The sequence below is a fragment of the Eutrigla gurnardus genome, assembly GCF_963514095.1.
Source record: "Eutrigla gurnardus genome assembly, chromosome: 9".
NCBI lineage: Eukaryota > Metazoa > Chordata > Actinopteri > Perciformes > Triglidae > Eutrigla > Eutrigla gurnardus.
The window spans coordinates 21,325,898-21,346,745 of NC_139923.1; the positions used below are offsets into that span (position 1 = coordinate 21,325,898).

General features: G+C 42.6%; 5 protein-coding genes across 5 annotated transcripts; 4 read left to right on the plus strand and 1 right to left on the minus strand.

Annotated features, from left to right (window-relative positions):
- The first annotated feature begins 619 nt into the window (after window positions 1–619).
- On the plus strand, window positions 620–1,724 carry LOC311018382 (fibroleukin-like). Its single transcript, XM_084017319.1, has one exon. It carries the CDS (start codon window positions 621–623, stop codon window positions 1,320–1,322), a length of 702 nt encoding a protein of 233 aa, XP_083873445.1. The 5' UTR covers window position 620; the 3' UTR covers window positions 1,323–1,724.
- A 646-nt stretch (window positions 1,725–2,370) lies between these two features.
- Window positions 2,371–5,598, plus strand: fam185a (family with sequence similarity 185 member A). The gene is made up of 8 exons (XM_084018494.1): window positions 2,371–2,910; window positions 3,023–3,132; window positions 3,554–3,646; window positions 3,792–3,930; window positions 4,596–4,637; window positions 4,721–4,816; window positions 4,896–5,030; window positions 5,150–5,598. Exons 1-8 carry the CDS (start codon window positions 2,493–2,495, stop codon window positions 5,260–5,262), a joined length of 1,146 nt encoding a protein of 381 aa, XP_083874620.1. The 5' UTR covers window positions 2,371–2,492; the 3' UTR covers window positions 5,263–5,598.
- Window positions 5,599–5,686: 88 nt separating this feature from the next.
- On the minus strand, window positions 5,687–14,145 carry LOC311018864 (F-box and leucine-rich repeat protein 13-like; the record flags this gene model as incomplete). The annotated part of the gene is given in 10 exon segments (XM_084017931.1): window positions 5,687–6,451; window positions 6,453–6,520; window positions 6,586–6,672; window positions 6,823–6,853; window positions 7,332–7,432; window positions 7,436–7,469; window positions 9,501–9,523; window positions 10,908–11,002; window positions 11,396–11,514; window positions 14,120–14,145. Coding segments are annotated over 10 exon segments (657 nt in total). The 3' UTR covers window positions 5,687–6,378.
- LOC311019221 (leucine-rich repeat-containing protein 17-like) lies at window positions 7,231–11,324 on the plus strand. The gene is made up of 7 exons (XM_084018493.1): window positions 7,231–7,399; window positions 8,512–8,651; window positions 8,747–9,223; window positions 9,335–9,537; window positions 10,122–10,277; window positions 10,664–10,805; window positions 10,889–11,324. The coding sequence occupies exons 2-7, from the start codon at window positions 8,530–8,532 to the stop codon at window positions 11,172–11,174; spliced, it is 1,386 nt and encodes a 461-aa protein (XP_083874619.1). The 5' UTR covers window positions 7,231–7,399; window positions 8,512–8,529; the 3' UTR covers window positions 11,175–11,324.
- A 2,822-nt stretch (window positions 14,146–16,967) lies between the features above and the next one.
- On the plus strand, window positions 16,968–20,773 carry armc10 (armadillo repeat containing 10). Its single transcript, XM_084017610.1, has 6 exons — window positions 16,968–17,466; window positions 17,640–17,785; window positions 17,933–18,067; window positions 18,152–18,328; window positions 18,431–18,502; window positions 18,627–20,773. Exons 1-6 carry the CDS (start codon window positions 17,208–17,210, stop codon window positions 18,876–18,878), a joined length of 1,041 nt encoding a protein of 346 aa, XP_083873736.1. The 5' UTR covers window positions 16,968–17,207; the 3' UTR covers window positions 18,879–20,773.
- Window positions 20,774–20,848: the final 75 nt, after the last annotated feature.

Sequence of the window (20,848 nt, forward strand, 5' to 3'; positions counted from 1 at the left end):
AGGCATATTGTTGACAAGCCACCACAATAATTAGCCCGAGACTGAGTATACTGTTGTGCATTAGTATTTAAAAGCTTATAGTTGTATATTACTCACTCAGCAAATTGGCATGACCTGAGCTGAAATTATTTTTAGTAAGAGGACCACACAGATCCTCGTGTAAATATGTCTGAGATCACAAAGGATGACATGTGTGCAAAATGTGTGTGACTATGGGAGTAATGGTAGCGTCACACTACATGCCAGCATTTGGCAGGGGGTTACATGAAACCAGGATTTAAAATGATGTGTCATTTAATATATATATATACATATATATATATATATATATATATATATTTTTTTTTTGTGGGGGTGCACCTGGAGTTCTTGAAAAACATTCAATCTTTTATGGTGGGAAAGTAGTTTGCCCTGACCTTGTGACCTCACTCACCCAGCAGTTTCACAACCACATTACAGCTGTGAGGTGATTTTTTCACCTGCGAGGTCAGAGCGAGGTCACAAGGTTTGTTTGTTAGTTAATTCTCTAAATGGAAAACTGCAAGTTATTATTTTTTGGAGGATTTTGCTGTTTGCAATTATCTGTAATTCCCTTCCCATTTCCCTGACCTGCAGTGAACATGGCGCGAGACTGCGCCGACCACCTGCTCAAGGGGAAGACAAAGAGCGGAGTGTACCTGGTGACCCCTGACCTCCGCAGCAGAAGCTTCTCGGTCTCCTGCGACATGGAGCTGGACGGAGGAGGCTGGACTCTCCTGCAGCGCCGGCAGGACGGCAGCGTGAGCTTTAACCGCACCTGGGTCGAGTACCGATCGGGCTTCGGCGAGCTGGACGGAGGGGAGTTCTGGCTGGGCAACAACGTGATCCACCTGCTGACCCGGGAACGCGACATGGTGCTGCGGGTGGAGCTGCGGGACTTTGACGGGGTGACGGAGTACGCAGAGTACCAGCAGTTCAGGGTGGCGAGTGAACGGCTGCGCTACAGGCTGACGGTCGGCGGCTACTCGGGCACCGCGGGCGACGCTCTCCGCTTCAGCAAAAGTTACGATCACAACAACAGATCGTTCACCACGCCGGACCGGGACCACGACCGCTACCCGTCCGGGAACTGCGGAGCCTACTACAGCTCCGGCTGGTGGTTTGACGCCTGCATGGCTGCAAACCTCAACGGGAGGTACTACGCGGGGAGGTACAAGGGAGTCCGGGATGGGATCTTCTGGGGAACGTGGCGGAACATATCCACGGAGTACTACCCCACCAATGAAAGGCAATCTTTTAAAACTGTCCGGATGATGACCCGACCAAAGGGCTTCGGGCTGTGACTCTCTACCAGAGGTATCTCTCATACCTGAAAACGAAATAAACATAAAGGGTCTAACTGCAAACTTCAACCACAGGCTCCAAAGATGCTCCTGCTTATTGCATTTTCATAAAACCTAGTACACGGTTGTGATTCACGATTAACACAATGCTGCCGCCTCGTGGTGTTTTAATCTGCTATATTTACTGGATAATATGAAAATAACCGAGGATGTACATAGTTACAAACGTTATAGTCCTAATTACATAGTATGTTTTTTTAATATAACGTTTTCATATTAATGTAATTTTTGAGACAAGAGGGAAATCCTTATAAGAGTTGTTTTTCGGTGAATCTGATGGGTATGTATTTTTATTTTAATTGTATTATGGCAGTACTGGAAAGCCAGTTGATGGTTGAATGAAGCTGTATGGAAGATGTTTTATAATTAAGAGTGTTTTGTTAAGATCAATAAAATGGATGAATACACTAATATGATTTTGCTTTTGTGTCCACCTTAAAATTATCCAATGGAACTACGCCATAATTAATCAATTCAATAGTATGTAGAATGAAATCAACATTTTGCACCGAAATCATGCGACCTATCGGGTTTACATGACAGATTATAAATCTGCCTCACAGGCCTCCACTTTTGGACGCTAGGAGAAAAAGACTCCACTTCCCTACAGCTTTTGCGAGAGAACGACGTCATCTGCGTCACAAGATTGTACATCCGGCTTGTCAAGTTACTTAAAGTGGTGCGACTAAGACCGGAAGTACATTTTACCTTCAACATTAAATATATGTTGAAGCAGCTTCTTTAATCATTCTAACTGCAACTCGCAATTGTATTGGTATGGTGTCTGCTTCACTGATTGTGTCGTTATTTTTTTATATTTTAAAATGTATTATAATTTTACATTTAAATGCACTTTTTTTCATACACAGTTGCTAATACCAAGGTTTTTTTTAGTACTTCTAAATAAAATCTAAAAATTCTAAATAAATATGACGCTTTTAATCTGAAAATTCTTACCGGAAGTGTCTCGTGCCTACAGTATATCCTGTGTTTGACAGCGTCACTCCATGTTGACCGACCGGGAAGCGTGTTAGCGCCGTACTTTGTTGTGAATTAGCTGTAACAGCAGCGCGAGGGGTACATGAGCTCGTTCACCGGAAGCTGACAGAGATGTTTTGGAGCTCAGCAGGTCGGCGGGGATGTGTCGGACTTCGTCGATGCTGGTCGCTCACAGTCGGACCCGGCTGCCCTCTGCATCCCTCCCTCTACTTCTCCACCTCGGCCCCCGCCAAGTCTCCTACCCACGAGGAAGAACAGCTGCCCCTGAAGCAGTGGACTCTGGCGGTGAGCCCCTTCAGCACGGTGCGGGCAACGCTGGGCTGCAGCATCTCCGTCCGCCCGCTGGACCCGCACGCATACCCCGAAGCTGACCGAGTCCTCATCGCGGTTCACGGAGCGGACACCGAGCAGGAGGTCGGTCTGGATCACTTAGACGTCCACTACGATGTTCGGAGCAAAGAGTTGCTCGTCTCCGCCGAGAGGGTGAAGAGCAGCGTGTCTATTGATCTGACTGCACCGATCAAGAGTAGTGAGTTTCTTCTGTTGTGTTCATGACGATGATGCAATTATGGATGAAAATGACGATGTGTGTGTTTTTTAAAATGTCAGCAGTCAGTTGTTTTGGCGTCTCCCTCTGTCAGATCTCTTCATCAGTACGCAAGGGAAAGGCAACGTGCAGGTGAAGAACATGGAGTGCGATGTGTGCAAGGTGCAGGTGGAGAAGGGCAACTGTTTGTTGCACTCTGTCAAGGTGGGTGGAGGCATGACGACATAAACACATGCTGATTGTAGAAAATGCACATAGAAATAAGTGGATCAATATATTTTCTTATTGGCTGATTTCACAATTTAATAAATAATACCACTATTGATTCAATTATAGTGCAGATATTTGACAGAGTGGGAATATATCATGGCAGTTAGACATGAATGAAAAGCTTATCCAGCCACATTTACTCGTATTGTTTAGTATCTAGAGCCAGTATTGACAGTATATGGGGAGAAAGTATGGCTTATACAACCATGTCAGTGGTCCCTAACTATAATGTTTGTTGTTTTGCAGCACCAAAGCTTAGTTTTGCAAACGTGCATGCATTAAACTCGTTCACGTTCAAATTAAACAACCCACTACCAACTGTTGTAGAGCTGATGTGTTGTCTGTTGTGTCCCAGAGTCATCAGGTTGAGGTCCAGTCCCATGGAGGACATGTTACAGGTGCTGGCACCATCCATGGCAATGTGGACATCAGCGCATGGGGAGACTGTGTAAGGACAGTACGCTCAGCGGCCGTTAGAGGGCAGCAGCAGCCCACCTACAGGCTCTATCTGAACTAGACAAAAGTAGAAGAGTTAAATCCATACATCATCACCTGGCTGTGGTCCTGTGCAGTGATTAGGTGTGTGTTCGCAGGGAGTGGACGTCAAAAAGCTTCAGGGCACCAACATGAATATTTCAACGGAACGTGGCCCTCTGAAGGTGAAAGCCATCTATGCTGAATCCAGCTGCGTCTCCTCCTACTCTGGCAAAGTAGAACTGGGGCATGTACACGGTGAGCCAACGGCAGCACCTTTTCTTTATTTATAGTGTTTGTGTTTTTATAAATGCTGTAGACAAACTCAAACCTAGACTGAAGAAAAAAATCTATTTTGTTACATCTTTTTGTACAAAAGCAGATAGTTTTCATCAATTTAGCGTTCATTGTCTTGTTCAAGAACACTTCAACTTAAAGACAGAAAGAACCAGCAGGTCTACAATCTGAGCTAGTGGGTCCTATTTATAAAAAAAAAAATGTAAAAAGCCTCCATTGCCCATGAGCCATTGTGGCACAAAGCTGCATTTTGTTAACTTGGTTTGTAAAGTAGGTCTTTGGTATGTCAGGAATCCAAGGCTCTGATACAAACAGTCTATACAAATGCAACACGGTTGCAAATCATCACAGATATATGTAGTTTAAGACTTATTATTGGAGGTCAAGTGAAGCACAGAACTGTGAAGTGAAGGAAATGCTTCAGAATTCAAATTTCTTCCTCTTGTCGTAGAAAACATGGAAACAATTATCTTGTTATCTTCAGTGAGGGTTATTGATGCGTAGTTTGTGACAAAGCCTTTTCTTTTCCAGTCTTATTTCCAGTAATTTACCTACTAGTGACTGAAAATAATCTGACAGCTAGTTATATATGTGAAAACTGACCTTGTGCTTTCATTTCTTAAAAGGTAACGCCAGTGTGAAGAATGTGTCTGGAGATACCGTTATTGGTGAGCAAGCTGACCCTGTGATTGCTCAATGAGCCACGTATGGCGTCTATCAGCGGCTGCTAAAAGCAACACACTTTTTGCAGATGGTTCGAATAGTTTCCTGAAGGTTTCTTCTCACAGCGGAGGCATTGATGTCTACGTGGGAGATGGTGGCAGCGCCGAACTTTACAGTCAGGAAGGTAAACGTACAGCATCGGAAGAATATTCACCAGTTTTTCTTTTTTATTTGCTCACCCCTGATGTTTCCGTGGTACGTAGGAGCGGTGTGTGTGCGTGTCCCCTCCTCGCTGAAAGCTGGGGTGGAGCTGTGTGGGACGTCGGTGGATATCAGCCCAGAGGTCGGTCTGCATGGAGTAGAAAACAACACCGCTGAAGGCCAAACTACAGTCACCGGTGAGACATTGTTTTTCATTGCATCACCCTCCATGGCACAGTTATTTAAACATCGCAACAAGTAAATCAACACAAAACGTTCTGCTTTTCTCCCATTTTCCCTGCTGTTTCTCTCTCAGGTTATATAAATGGAAAGCCCCCAGTGGACCAGTGGGTTAAAGCTCACGCAGACAGAAACTCTGTCAGACTGAAGACACAGAGTTGGTTTGAATCCCTGAAGCTGGGGAGCTGAGACGGACACGGATATTTACAGTTACTCATCAAGATTGGATGCAACTTTTACCTCACTGAAGTATCTGAAACTATATACTGAACTTTCTAGAAAGACATTGTGCATCATTTAAAGTATTGTATGTAAAAGGAAATAAATGTACATACACTGTCTTGAGAGCATACAATGCAACCGCACACCATTGATGGTTTTTCCAGCGATTGAACGTGTTCTGTACGGCACTTAAATACTATAAACAAATTATAGCATTGCAAGTTTTTTTCATCCGAGCAAGCAGACACTTCAAATTCAATTGTAGTTACAAATTACAAAATCTGAATTTGACGGTATCGATCTGGCTCTAATTAACGAAAGCTAATATACTACTACTAATACTATAATAATAATAATTCACAACACGTTTTCCTAAATTGCATATTCTAATGAGCAGCAAAACTTTCCAGGATCTGAACTTGTTTCCACTAATGAGCTTCATACAGGAGCGTAAGGCAGAAAGTGTGTCTCCATGATTGTTTATTATATCAACAATTTAGGTTCAGCATGACACGAATCAAAACATTATAACTCCAGAAAAAAAAAAAAAAAATTGTGAAATGCAATTGCAAAGTAATATATATAATAAACAGGATAAACGAAGATTATAGTATAAAATAATACAGCTTTTTTTATTTAAAAAATAAAGATATTTCAACAAGCTCTGAAATGCGACTGCTGAAAATGTGACATCTAAAAGATTAATATTTCTTAGATAAATAGACACTAATGATGGTGATGTCGTAGTACTAGAGAAGCACGGCCCGGTCATGCAATATTCTGACTTTACAGTACTCTTCTGAACTGTATCTTACCTGGAGATGCTGCCGCAGCAGACCATCACATCGGAGCAGAGCGGAGTTCTAGCAGCTACTGACATCCAATTGCAGATACTTCACTGCCATGTCTGCCAGCTGAGGCAGGACAGAAGAAAACAGAAAACATTTGGCATGAAATGAGGTTTGAGAGAAGTGCTTAAGTATGTGTGTAACTTGGGACATCTGCAGTGTGACTGGACCCCTGCAGTAAAAAAAAAAAGCTGTTGTGCAAGACTCACCACAATGAGATATTTGTTTGTGCGTCTCATACACACCTTTGTGCAATCCTCAAGACAGATGTGTCGGTGATGTGACTGCAGTAACTGACATTCAACTTGCAGTTTGGTGGTTGAGGAACCTTCAGTGAAATACTGGATCCCAGTATCACTCACCCTGAAGGTGTAGAACTATTACGACTTCTATTTTTTTGTGGATGTGTAAATGCATTGTTCAGAATGCGGAATGATCTCACCTTCAAATTGGTAACTTCAGTGATGACGTCGGAAAGATGAGGAGCATCCAGCAGTGACATGGCAGACAGACATCTGGCAATCAGCGCCTGTTAATAAAAGAGTGAGACTCAACCCTTCTCTCTGCTGCCAGGCGTTACGGTCATGTGGACTAAAAAATATGCATGAGTTAAAGAAGCATGTTCTTCTGTTCATTCCAGAGCCGTGATGTTGGTGCTGTATGAAATGAACAGACTTACCGAGACACAGCTATCTGACAGTGTGGGGCATGATCACAATCCGAGTGAAGGGCATTCAAAGCCATTTACAGTCATCTGGAAGGGGAGCGAGGAAAATATGCGTGTGTTGGAATCTGAATCATACTCCTGGAAGTGGTTTTCTTTGTTGCTCACACATTCAGGGCCCCCATAAAGTGAAACATCTGGATCCAGACTAACACACATTCCCAGAGGAAAAGTGCGTCTTATGTTGCGGCGCATGTGTGTTATGTTATGGCGAGTGCATGTGGGAAGTGGGTGGGCCACAAGTGATTGCATAAACCCAGCTCTCCTTCTGGCCACAACTACCTTCTTCTACTCTCTCTCTCTCTCTCTCTCTCTCTCTCTCTCTCTCTCTCTCTCACATCTTTGCTCATTTGCTCTGAGCAAAAACTCACGAGAGTGCAGCTCGAAACAAGCGCAGACACGTGGAACCAGAGAGGAGTCACTGGATTTGTTCAAAAAGGCAAAACATCTGTGTTCCCGTCTACAGTTGACGCTGAGAGGAGCCGGACAGGTCGATGTGGATGAGATTGTGGCAGCCCTTCCCTGTGGTCAGGTACATAAACCCTTTATCTGTCAATCTGTAGCATTAGGTCAGACTCAGGTATTTAAGGTTGAGACAGTTCCTTCAAAATCAGCAGTAAGATTTGTTTGTACAAGAAATGGAGGGCAATTTATTTGTGTTTATTAATAATAAATTGTAACATTTTGAACTAAAAGATGCATAGTAAAATATGAAACGTTTCTAAAACATTGTGTAAAACTACCACCCAAGAGGGAGAGAGCTAATGAGCGAAAACCTGCAAATCTATCCTCAACGAAATCAAACAGTCTAGACGTTGTGTTATGAGTGCCACATCTGTTCCTCTAAATCATTAAATTGGCATCAGGCGAGCTGCTCTCAGCCCACGAAAAACAAGTCAGCAGCACGTTAGATAAACAGAAATAATGATAATTCTGCCAAGAACAAAGCAATCAAGGGGCAGGAGGCCAGAAAGGAGGGCCATACTGGGATTTGTTTGTTCAATTTGGAAATTTGAGCCGGACCACAGTGTCCTGACATAACTTCTGTTGTTATACGACGCTATAAATAAAACTGAATTGAACCACAGTTTAGAGTACACGTCTTAGTGAGATTTTACCAGAACTGAAGGTTTTACCTGACAGAGACAGCTCGACGATTCTCTGAACCATCATATCCTGTTAAAGACATGTTAATGTTACCTGAAGGCCCCCGTTACTGCATGGCACAGTGTGATTCAAAACCAACAATCTAGTCACAAAAGTTTAAACTGCTTGGCTTTTGTGACTCAAAATGATAATGAATCAAACTGAGTAAAACAACCCTTTTCAACAATTGTAATGGATAATTTCATTGATTAATAAAGGACAGGGCTTTATATTCGATATTTATCACTATCAACAATACAACCTTGATTTCGTTTTTTGCTATCATCTATACAATATCAATAGTCTAAGTAGTCAATAGTGTCGTCTTTCAAAGCTGTATATACATTCCTGGACAGCTTATCTCTTACGCAATGTGCTATCACTTCCTCGGGGAAAGCAGCAGCTGTGTTCCATCAACAATAACACTGGTCTCCTTTGACCCATTGCTTCTGTTTTCAAGCCTGTGTTTTTTAATCCCAAAATGCTGCTTTTCTCCAGCTCTTCTTACGGAAAAGGATGCATGTGACCTCCTCCCTCCTGTTAGCCTCCCTGCTCCTCCTGCTCCCGTCCATAGAGATGAAAAGGCCGGGGAAGGGCAGAGGCCTCAGAGGAGCAAGGCACAAACTCACACGGGACAGGTATGGATTCGCTCCTGGGTCTAATTAGTTAAATCCATTTCCCACCTACTCTAATGAGCATAGACGGTGACAAGCCATGCATTTATTTTTGTCAGGGTGAGAGGTGCTGGGCGTCACAGTAGATCACGCCCCTCCAGGCTTGTGGCACCTGACTGCTCAGAGATGACAGAATCTGGAGACGTCTTTCTAGACTGTCAGGACCGACGCCTCACCTCCATTCCCACCTCAAAAACCTGGTCCGAACAACCACAGCACCTTCTTCTGGCCCGCAACAAGCTCAGAGTCCTTCATGATTATGCCTTCTTAGGGTTCGAGAGTTTAACCAGTCTGGACTTGCAGCAGAATCACATCGCTTTGGTGGAGGAAGGGGCCTTCCAGGGTCTGACGCGCCTTACAACCCTGCTGCTGCAGCACAACCGCCTGGGAACACTCAGTGAGGAGGCTCTCATCCCCATGCCAAGCCTTCGTTACTTACGTCTATATGATAATCCCTGGAAATGTCTCTGTCCCATGGACAGTCTCATACGCACCCTTCAGGTCCCAAGCAACCGCAATCTAGGAAATTTCGCCAGGTGAGGGATAACACAAAAACATTTTGACATACTGTGATGTATTGCACTGATTCCACAGGCGAACAACTCATTCATGATTCTCAAATTAACAAAGAGCGTTTTTTCTTCTAGGTGTGCACAGCCCGCCAGGCTAAAAGGCATGAAGATGAAGAACATGGACCCCGAGTTACTCTGTAAGGAGGCAGACCCACAGGCTGTCCAAACAGATCCCACCAACGCTCTACAGCCCGTTCCCATTCGCACAAAACCAGACGCAACCACATCTTGCCATACCTACCTTTTCCCCCAAATACAGATGGACTGCAGTAACCGAGGTTAGAAGTTCACAACCCGCTTATCCTAAATGATTTGTTTGATTGATTGGCCTCACTGTGTGTTCAGTAATTCAGCACAGATGTTTCTTATGCAACAGAGGGGTAAGAAAAAAAAAACCTTCACGTTGCATCATGTCATAGAAATCATATGTCCATGATTAAATATTACTGTTGCATGACTGGAACGAGTAAACTTCTCAACGGATTTTCAAGGCCAGACACAGAACTTGCAACGAGACCCATCAGGTTGTTTTCTATTCAACGTTACGTTACGTGCTTCCTTAACCTGTGACTGATTCCACTTTATAGTCATTTGTCACCTTTACGAACAACTTGGAAAACATGAACTTCACAAAGTTTGGCTAATACATCAGAATAAGTAATTTAAGCATTTAAAATGTACCCAAGAATACAGTAAATCAAACAATGTGTTTGAACTATCTGCCTCGTTCTGGCGGGAGGAAATTCAGATTATGGATAGAGGCAGAGGGAAAATTCTTACTCACAATATTTTTGGCGGAGGCAAAGTAATGAAATGTTAAGTTGAGTAAGCGTTGTTGTAACCCCTCATCCTCTCTGTTTAGGTCTAACTGAGGTGCCTACAGGTATTCCAGAGGATGTTGTTCATATCAATCTGTCCCATAATTCAATCCGTCATCTCAAAGCCAGAGATTTCCATGGAGCCAGGAGCCTCAGAACCCTGAACATCAGCCATAACAACATGGAGCACATTGACACGGGTATGTGTGCCATTTTGACTGAATACATTATGACCATTTAATATTACAGTGGGTGCTTAATATTTCTGTTTATCCAGAGTGAAACGCTACACAAACAAAGTTTGTCTTTGGCTCATGGATAGCACATGGAAGGCCAAAGGGTGCAAACCTCTTAAACAACTGCTGCTAACTTCTGTTTCCCATATTTCCCTTTTAGAGACATCTTTGTTTATATAGTATTGGCTTTGTTATTAGTGGGGAAAGCTGAGAGGGTTATGGACATAATGTGATAAACCTTTGATTGCACTGGCTTTTACTTTTCTTGAGAAACAATAAGTCTGTTTAAATATAACTACACTGAGAAGCAAGAAGCAAATGGATACTATGCTCATGCATCTCTCCCCCAGGTTCCCTGTTTGGGCTGCTTCACTTACGTGAGCTGGACCTTTCCCACAACAGCATGCATTTTGTCAAGTATGGGGTGCTTGAAGACCTTTACTTTTTGTCACAGTTAAAGCTGGAAGGAAACCCCTGGGTGTGTGACTACAGGTGAGTTTTTCAGCCTTAAATGTTTGCAAGCATTTAGACAAATATAAATCATTATTAAAACGTGATTGCATTTTTTTTTCCAGCATCCACTACATGGTGTACTGGCTGCATCTGCACCCGGGGGTAAGACACTCTGGCCTCTTGTGCCACTCCCCTCCCGAACATACTGGGGAGAGTGTAGCGGTGTATGTGCATTCCTACAACAGAGAGTGTCCGAAGGACAGACAGCACAGCAGTACAGATGAGGACCAAACGGACCCTGAACTATGGGACACGCCAATGGAGGTGCAGGGAGAGCTGGAGGAGGAGGAGCTGGAGCCGAGCCACTTGAGAGTACCGCAGAAGTACCAGATCATCAGGCTATCCTGACTGATTTGACCTACAATTTGTCTTTAAAAGAGTGTTTTGTTTTCCTTATTTTCATTTCCTTTCAATATCCCAAAACTGTCTGTATCAGATGGAGAAACTACATTTTGTTGCTTTTATGTTTGCTGTCTTTTTATTAAAAATATAAGAGTTATCAATGTATTGACTGGCTCCCTTATTATGACTATAAGGCCATGATCTGTATGAGACAATGTACACCTAACTGGGCCATTTTTGAGATTTGCAGCCATGCAGGTTGAGATGGGTGGAAAATGGGTGGTAGTTCTGCAGAATCTGCTTCATTGTGTTGTCTGCTATCCAGTCTTTTTCCAGAGAAGTTAATCTGCCAGGGACAAACACTCCTGTTTCAAATAGAATATTAAGCACTAGTGAATTAAATACAGGCCCAACATACCTCACCACAATTTAGCAAGTCTTGCAACTCTTATTATCGGATGATCTGCAGGAAAAAAAAACAAAAAAAACAATCAAAAGACATAACTGATCATTTGGAAAAGTAGAAACACATGAATTTATTTCTATTTCTATTTATTTCTCCAATATCTGAGTAACCAGATGTCACTTTGGAAATGTTAGTGCAATGTCAAGGGGGCAGTTGAGCATCCAATAACGAACAGACAGGATTCAATGTGTAAGTTTACAAGAGGCTTCTTTCTTTCTCCAAACACAGCCATGCTCAAGCACTGCAGTATTTATCAGGAGAGATACAACAGAGCAAACCAAGCCAGAACTGCACTCCTATTGCCTTCTAATGTGAATCCAAAACAAACAGGGGCTATGTGTCAGTCAGAAAGATGTTTACTGGTCTTTTTAACATTATGTAAAAACTAAAGAGCCCCTGGTGTGAAAGTACTAGAATTATATAATACTTACAAAATATTATTGATATGCAAAACCACATGACAGCAGCAGATAATAGAGTAATCCCAGAAATGACCCTTTCTGTAATTATGGGTATCAGGTATTTGAGACCATAATGAGCTTCATGAGACTGGAGGCGTGTTTACAGTGGAGTTTACTGTAAGTCTGATGTAACAGATGTGATCTCATCGCTGACCGCTTAGAGAACAGAGACGCAGCTTTAAATCCAGGGCTATCATGTGACTGAGTGACACATGAACTCCTTATAGCTTCAAAGGAACTACCTTGATTGAGAGGCTGCTAGGGAGAGTCCATCTCATCCTTCCCTGATCCGTTTCCATAACCTGTACGATTCACACAAAATAAAGAAATATAGAAAAATGGTCAAATTCATAATATTTTTAAAGACTTCTACCATAAATGTTTACGTTAAAGTAATAGTGCACTAAAAGTAATATTTTCTTTATTCATTTCAGCTGCTTTAACTTCATGTTGGAAAAGGTTGTTTGATTGTGCCTCGTTATCGGTCATGTACACATATACTCTGTATATTCAAGACAAATGGACATGAAGAGGAAGGCCTCATATGTTTTAAAGCCACCGTCTTCCTTATGAATTTCTAGATTGTTTTCATGATATTTGACCCAGCGCCTTGCAGCCCTTTGAATAAATACCTTCCTGTGCTCGTCTAATTAGGTGGATTTTCACACAGCACCAGATGTCATCAATCACCTGCAATCAGCCTAAGCAGAATCCGAAACGTTTTTGTATCCTTGCTTGCTCTCAAACTCTCGAGTGAAAAGAAAGGATGGAGCACGACTGATTGTTATCTGGGCTGATAATTTTAATTAACAGTCTGCTGCTCGTGGATACGGTGGTTGAACGCTCTGCCATGGCCCTTCCGTTTGGGTAAATAAAAAAGTTTTTTTTTTTTTAATCAAATTTCACTTTTTTTTCATTTTTTTTAGCTGTCAAACTTTAATGTTTTTCAGGTTTTCTTGGATTTGCACTCTGTTGTTATGGGGCTGCATTTCTTTTCCACCTCAAAAAGGTAAGTTGTATTATGTCAGCCTATGATCAACTGTAAGAATTAAATGTAAAGTCTGTTTATTCCCTGACAGGTAACAATATTGCACATGGCTACTCTCTGGATGAAGATGAATTCAGTCGCCATGCAGGCGTGCTTGGTCCACAAACATCCAACCAGGTTAATTCAGGAGCATCTTTAAACACAATCCAAGACTCTGTTAGTCCAAGAGATGAGATGCAAGCTCTGCAACACCAAAGCTACCTACGGAGAAAACCAGTCCATCATGAAAACGCTGAGGAAGCTTTCTCTGTTACTAACCACAGTGAAGAGAACGTACAAAGCAAAGCAGACTCGGAACAGGATATGCCCTCTGCTCCCCCTGTGATGAGATCTGAGCGTGACGGTTCTGGTAATCAACACCCCTTTGGCCTTTTAGTGAAGGAACACACACAAGACGAAGATACGGAGGGCACTGGTTTCTCAACAATCCAAGATTTCAAACGGTTTATAGAGACACTGAAGAGGTCCTACTTAGTGCCAGGAAGGAACTTAGGTGGACATTTTCAAACCGCAAAGCAAATTATGGAAAATGAGATTGCTTCTAATGCTCAAAATATTAAGGGGGAGCGTCACATGGGCTATAGGTCTAATTCTACAAACGCTGGCGCTGCCAATGATGGTGCCAGTGAAAATGAAGTCTGGGGTGAAGCTATGAATGCAGCATTTGAACGTGGTGACAAGGGCGCCAACTACCAAATGCCAAGTCAAGACGTCTCTTTCCCTGATCCTGTCGACTCGACTCCAAGTCTCATTTCTACCAGTGTTAATGACCACGACGCTGACCTGGGCTCTGCTTTCTACCCACGCCGTCAGTCAGCCACAGAGCATGCTCCAAGTAATTATGGAAGTTTTGACAGTGGTGGCATTCTTAGGGAAAACCTTAATAGTTTCACAAGTGCTCCACATGGGCGAATTGAAGCTTTTCAGTCAATAAGCTATGAGCTCCCTGAACAAACACCCTCTGGCTCATTCTTACCTGAGGATTTGTCTTTCATTAGTCATGTGACTGCATCCCCCGTCAACCCTCCAAATGGCCCATCTCAAGATTTCAACGTCTATTCAAGCAACACTTTAATTTCTGAGAACATCCGACAACAACCAAAATATACTTCTTTCAGTAAGGATTCTTTAACAGGTTATCAAAAACCATCTGGTGGCTTTGGACTTGGTAACAATCACCAAAGTGAGGAGCTAAGCAGTGGGAACGTCGTGTCTCCACAAATGCCCACATCTTTGAATTCCTATGGCAAACGTAAATATGTTGGTGCACCAAGAGGTCAATTCTACGTTGAAGATCATCTACCAAAACACAGGGAAAGACCAGCCCAGCCACATCAACCCACTGTTGGCAAGCAACCAAAGGATATAAACCACCCTTCCATCACCTACCTGCCTCTATCTACTGATTCTCCTTCCTCAAACTCTGATAGCCCTTCACCACAGAGTAGTACAGGTGAGGTGAGACTTCAAACAAGAAGTCCACATGATGCTCAGAATCAAGCATCCAACAGAGCGCAGCCAGTCAGATTCAATATGATGTTTAAAGTAAAACCTTTCGGCTCTCTTCAAAGCTCAAGTGGACATGATGGCCATCTCCAAGACCAGAAAGTCAGCATTAGCCAGCCTCTTGTCCTAACTACTCAGGCAAAAAATGAGAACTCGGACCTCTCCAAGCAGAATCAAGTCTCCGCCTCTCAACAACCAGAACAAATGGCTGATAACACCCCGACTGCCATTTCTGGTGGCTTAGATTCAACCAAGAGTGGGATCTCATCGCAGGTCGGAGTTGGTGATTTGGATTTCAACTCTCTAACTAACTTGGCTCCAACCTCGGCATTAGAGAGAGCCTTATTTAGATTAGCTGGCAATGGAGTCATGTCCAGGAACTTTGGAATCAATAATATAATCTCTGATACACGTGGTGCCAGAAACCCCCTGGGCTTCTTTCCAGCCCCACTAAGACAAAGCATTTCTCTTAATGGTGACTACGTGAGTGCAATCAGACCTGACCTTCAACAGACCTTCAGACAACCAACCAAAGTATGGATCCATCAAGCCAATATGAGTAAAGAGCCCGGCAACGGGGTCTACTGGCCTCCTAAACTGCTGTCTGCAACTAAAGGTTCCGCGTCTACTCAAAGTGGTGTGTCTTGGCAGAATGGTGGCGACCCACAAAAGTTTCTTTCTCACAAGGGCCCAAGTAAGTTACCACCATCTGTAAACACATACCTTGTGAAGTCCAAAAATAGCTACGTAAGGGGCAAAGCATCTCTGTCAAAGACTCGTTTTGTACCATATCTGCTTGATAAAGACAAGAACACTGTGTAACAATGTAAAAGGATTTCAGGAACCGTGAAGGAGAATTAAAAACTTTTCAAGCGAGAGGAAAAAATGGTATGGACATTTTTTTTATTTTGCTTGTGATGTGAATATAACTGTTGTGCCTAAGATGAACTAGAACACAATTCATGTGTCCCCTCATTTGTTATTGGTATCTTACAATTATATCGATTCAAAGCCATTCAGTAAAAACCTTAGCTGTCAGCGGAACATGGAGGTTTATACGGCTACTTTAAAAAAACAAACAACAAATCTAGAAAGACCATTTGTGTTTAAAAAAAAAAATACACAAAAAAACACTTTTCTTTTCCATCTTAAATGTAGGTAAATTGCTGAAGGCAAGTCTTTCCCAACTATGGGTAAGTATTCATTAGCTCAACACAACTGAAGTTGAAGGTTGAAGATGTATGTTTTCATCTGTTGCCATCTTCAAGACGTTTCTGCAGTTCTGACCACATCTACTACTTAAAGGCATGAAATATTTTAATGTTTTCTTTCCTTGTCTTGATTGAGTCACATGGGATAAGCTCCACAACAATTTTGGTGTTAAATGGACAATGGTGGGAAGGGTAGCTTTCATAATGGCTTTCACTAGTCTATAGTGGAAGAAAATGTGAGCAAGTGAGCCACCATGTGTCCATCTCATGGAAAGTCACGACAAAGGAGGTTGAAGTTACCTACCAAGGTCAGCATGTCCCTGGAAGGCCATAGGAGTGTTTTACAAAAACTACTGGATCATTGGGACATGACAGGCATGAAGCGGTCAATAAGGCCTATTGTCAAAGAACGGGAAATAAAGAAATCAAGGAAAAATAGATATTCAAGTGTTGATCATAGTCCTCTTATGTGTAACTGTAATGTTCTACATGCAGCTAGCGTAAGTAACATGATATAAAGTTGTGAAAGACACACACTCATGCAGCAAAACAAGTATCTTGTTCAATTCGGAGTATATCAAGTTTTGGAAGGTACTCTTATCTCCATTTGGAAATTCAACGTTGCCAGGTAGGGAGTAAAACGTTAGCTACGCGTTGGACAGCTTATGCGTTTTAAGAGGTAAATGTGTACACAAATCTATGTTGTTAATCAGTTAATTGATTGCTGTTAACAGCGTTTAAAAAAACATGGCAAATATATATTGAAAGCAAATGTGTTTATAGGTAGAATCTCTTTGCTAATCACCCAGCGAAAGTTTTGTTCGGCCTATTGGGTCGACCACTCTGGCCTGCGCGGTGTTGCCAGATTGGGCGTTTTTTTAGCGAACGTTAGCTTTTATTTATATGGACCTGTAAACATTGCATTTTGCGGGTTTGGATGTTTAATACAGTTAACCTGACACTTGAATCGTATTACAATAATTATGTCACAGCTCTGTGATTAAAAATGAGTGAAACGGAGGATCGGAGGCGCTGGGCAGGTTCTAAACTCTGATTGGTCTTATTTTTGTCAATCAGACCTGGCAACACCAGCTGCCCGGAACAACGGAACATAACATTGTTGACAACTGTAGCTTGTCAGCAAACTTCGCCAGTCCTTACACAATGAATCTGCCAGCGTTAGTTTGGGTGGATTTTGTACGCTAGCGGTTTCGGCGGATTGCCGTCAACGCTAGCTAACTAAGGAAGCGGTTCTGTTAATTTGACTCGCAACGTTGCAGAGCATCTGCACCGTCTAACGTTAGCTACCGTTAGCTAACAGAGCTTAGCTAAAGACGCAGCAGCAGCATGGGCGATGGCAGTGTTACTCCCAGGATCGGCAACATGAAAGCGTTGCTCGGATTAGTTGCCGGAGCCGGAGCTTCTTACGGGTTATACAAACTCATCAGCGGGGGGAGCTTCAAGAGATGCAAGAAAAGTCCTGCCAATGAAAGTCCAGGTGTCAGGAGCGGTCAGCCCATTGACGTTACCCACCAGCCAGGCAGCCTGCTGGCCAGAGTCTCGGGACTGGATGTGGTCTGCCCCCGATCTGTGGATGCTGCATCAGGTAAGAACCATGGAGCTCTTAAAGCTCTAACAGCAACTAAACCTGTGTGATTTCACCAGCAATGGAATATCTTAATTACAGGTGTTATGCAGGCCTACACCCTCTCTTCAAGTGCAAATACCTGTATACTTAATTTAATAAGTGTTGATTGAATTACTTATGTTGCTCCATAGGTGACATCATCCACCAGTCCCCTGGCAACCTGGATCCACGGCACTTGAAAATGCTGCTGTCATGTCTGCAGACAAGCAATAATACACAAGACAGATGTCGGATCATTGTTACGTTAGGCAATTCAGCTGCCTTTACTGTGAATCAGGTACAGTAAAGGTTATATAAATATAGGCTTATGTAGCTGTTGTACTGTCAGTGATGTCACTCAAAGCTCTGTATATGTTGTGACATTATGTAACTCTTTTTACCCATATATTACCTTTCTTTTTCTTTTTTTTTACTGATCCACCAGAATCTAATACGGGAATTTGAAGGGATTCATATCATAGCTGGTTTCCTCTCTGATCCCGTGGCAGAGGTCAGAGTGCAGACTCTGAATGCTTTAAATAACATCTGTATGAACATCCAAAACCAGGAACAAATAAAGGTATGTTGCCATATATTGTACAACAGATGTTATGCAATCTGTTGAATTCTGTTTGTTCATACATTTGTGTGCGTGCCTCCATAGGTTTATGTGCCGCAAGTGCTGGAGCTGATTGAGATGTCACCGGTGAATTCTGACCTTCAGCTCGGTGCTCTCAGGCTGCTGACGAACCTCTCAGTCACAGATAATCATCAACACTTGCTGAAGGAGTCAATTACACTATTACTCTCTCTACTCGTTGTGAGCAATGAAGCATTACAGGTCGGTTTGTTTTTAGGTTGTGACTGGTTCATACCATTTCTAAGCTTTTGATCTGTGAATGCCATATGAATTAATCAAGCCCTTCTAATATTTGTATTTCAGCTCCAGGCTTTGAAAGTCCTTGTGAATTTGTCATCGAATCCAGATATGATGGATGACATCGTTCAAGCTCAAGTAAGTTATCTACCATGGTTCTGCCTTAAGAGGTCATCAAAACAAATGTGTTTATTGTCCGACTGTCGTGACAGGGGTCAAACTTTCATTATGAATCCTAATTTTGACGATCTTTTTGCTGTAGGCACCGGCTTCAGTTGTGCTGCTGTTTGATGCGCGGATATCCCCGGCGGTGCTGCTGCGACTGCTGACGTTCGCAGGGAACTTAAAGGCCTGGACTCCCTCTGCTCAGGTGGTTGATGAACTGAGGCGGAAGCAGGATTGCCTCTTCCGGGTCATGCTGGATGAGTCTTCCCAGCTCCACAGCAGACTGGTCCAGCTGCTTTTACACCCTGATGTTGAGATTCAGTCCCAGGTGGCTCGCATCTTGACATAGACCTCCCTGTCTGCACTCTTGATCTACACATAGCTTTTTGCTCCAACACATTTTGCCAAAGCCATTAACCCATCACCTTTTTAATTATAAATCCATTCACATTAAACTTATAAACGAGGAGGCTGCATACTCAGCTTACATTCCCACACACTCTATATCTACAGCGATCCCACACCATTATTATCACCACACATAACTAAATGATCTATTCCTCCGCACCAGCCATCCCTGATTTCCACTTTCTTACGCTACAATTAATTGATGAGCAATGAGTGAGCAGGAAAAAGCATTCGTTTAGTAGAGTGTAAAAACAGGCCACGTCTCCCTGTTTGATTCCTGCCACTGCCAGAGACGGTTTTCCTTCAAAGACCCACAGTGCCCTTCTTTCTGAGACTGTCTCATGCTTTCTCTGAAGACATGTTCCAGGGGACATTTCTGGACCCAAACCCACTGCCAATCATTTTCTAGAGAATGTGTGAGAATGATCTTTGCAGCACCGCCCAACGTCCCTCCCTTCTGTGGCTCAGAGAGACGCTTAGATGGAGATGGGGTGTCTTGCCGCACCTCATAGCATGCCTTTTGGAGACCCAAATGAATGGATGCACTACAGCTCCCGTCCTCGCTAACGTATCAACATGTTGGATTTAAAGATCATGGTCTTTCAGAGATTTTATTTATGTAATTAATTTGGGAATCAGTGCAACATGACTTCAACAGAAGGTCAACCTACAGGGTAGTCGGCCTCGCATTCAGTGACGACGTGAGAAGTTCATTAGAGATGCACCAATACTGATATAGATCAGATAGCGACTCAAATAGCTGTATGGGATACTATTATTATAATAAATAACAATTATGTACATTATATCTATGTATTTATTTGTCACATTTCATTTTACAAATTGAGGAAAGCAATGTTTAATTCAACCTGGATGTTGCCTTAGACATAAAAGAATGATTCACTTCCACACAATGAGACATACAGCTTATTAATTAAAAACTGGTTTTGGCCGATACTTATAGCCCAGGTATCGGTATTGGGACTGAAAAGGTTTAATCGGTGCATCCCTTCAGTTCAGCTTATAGGTAAAAACTTGGAGTTGAAACACCCCCTCATTAAGAAGAGCTAGTCCAGGTGGTTTGGACACCTGGTAAGGATGCAAACTGAGAACCCTTCGAAGGTGCACCAGCTGCCTGGGATAAAACCCCCGTTTAGATCCAGGATGTACTGGTGGGTTGTATCTCAGAAACACCTGCACGTCCCCCAGGGAGCAGCTGGAGGAAGCTGCAGGGGAACAGGATGTCTGGACTGCTATAATTGTTTCGGCCACCACAAATATTGTGCAGATATGTAGCTTGGAAAAGAAAGGACAACACTGTGTGACTACTGGATTTTAATTATTTTTTTCCCCATATATATGACTGTAACAGCAGAGATTGAATGTTAAATACAAGTCTTGTTATGCACTTTCTGTAATGAGACAGGCTGTTGGTGACAGATGCACATGTTGTCTAGCTGGAGGACTGGAGTTGTGGACCCATCTGCTGATTTGTTAACAGTATTATCAGAGAGGAGGATGGGTGTGGCAGCATACCTCCTTAAATTGCATGAGAAATGTGACGCGTATGATTTTTGATGCAAGGATTTTCATGGCATGAGCCGGTCCAGCTGTTAGGAAATGCTGCACATTTTTTCACGTTTGGTTGTTGACGTTATGAAACCCAAATCTTAAATCTCTCTCAGGCAATATGGTTTACCAGAATAGATACAACAGAAGGCTGATTTACTTGTGACCTAGATTATCATATTTATTTATTGAAGCTAGTCAGCTTTTTGTCTATGAAATGAAAACAAATGTTTGTTATGTCAGTTTGAATGTTCAATAAATGCCCTCTATGACAAATTATGGATATCGACATCCTTGTTTCTGCTGTAAACTGAGATTTATTAAATTAGATTTTGGCCTTGA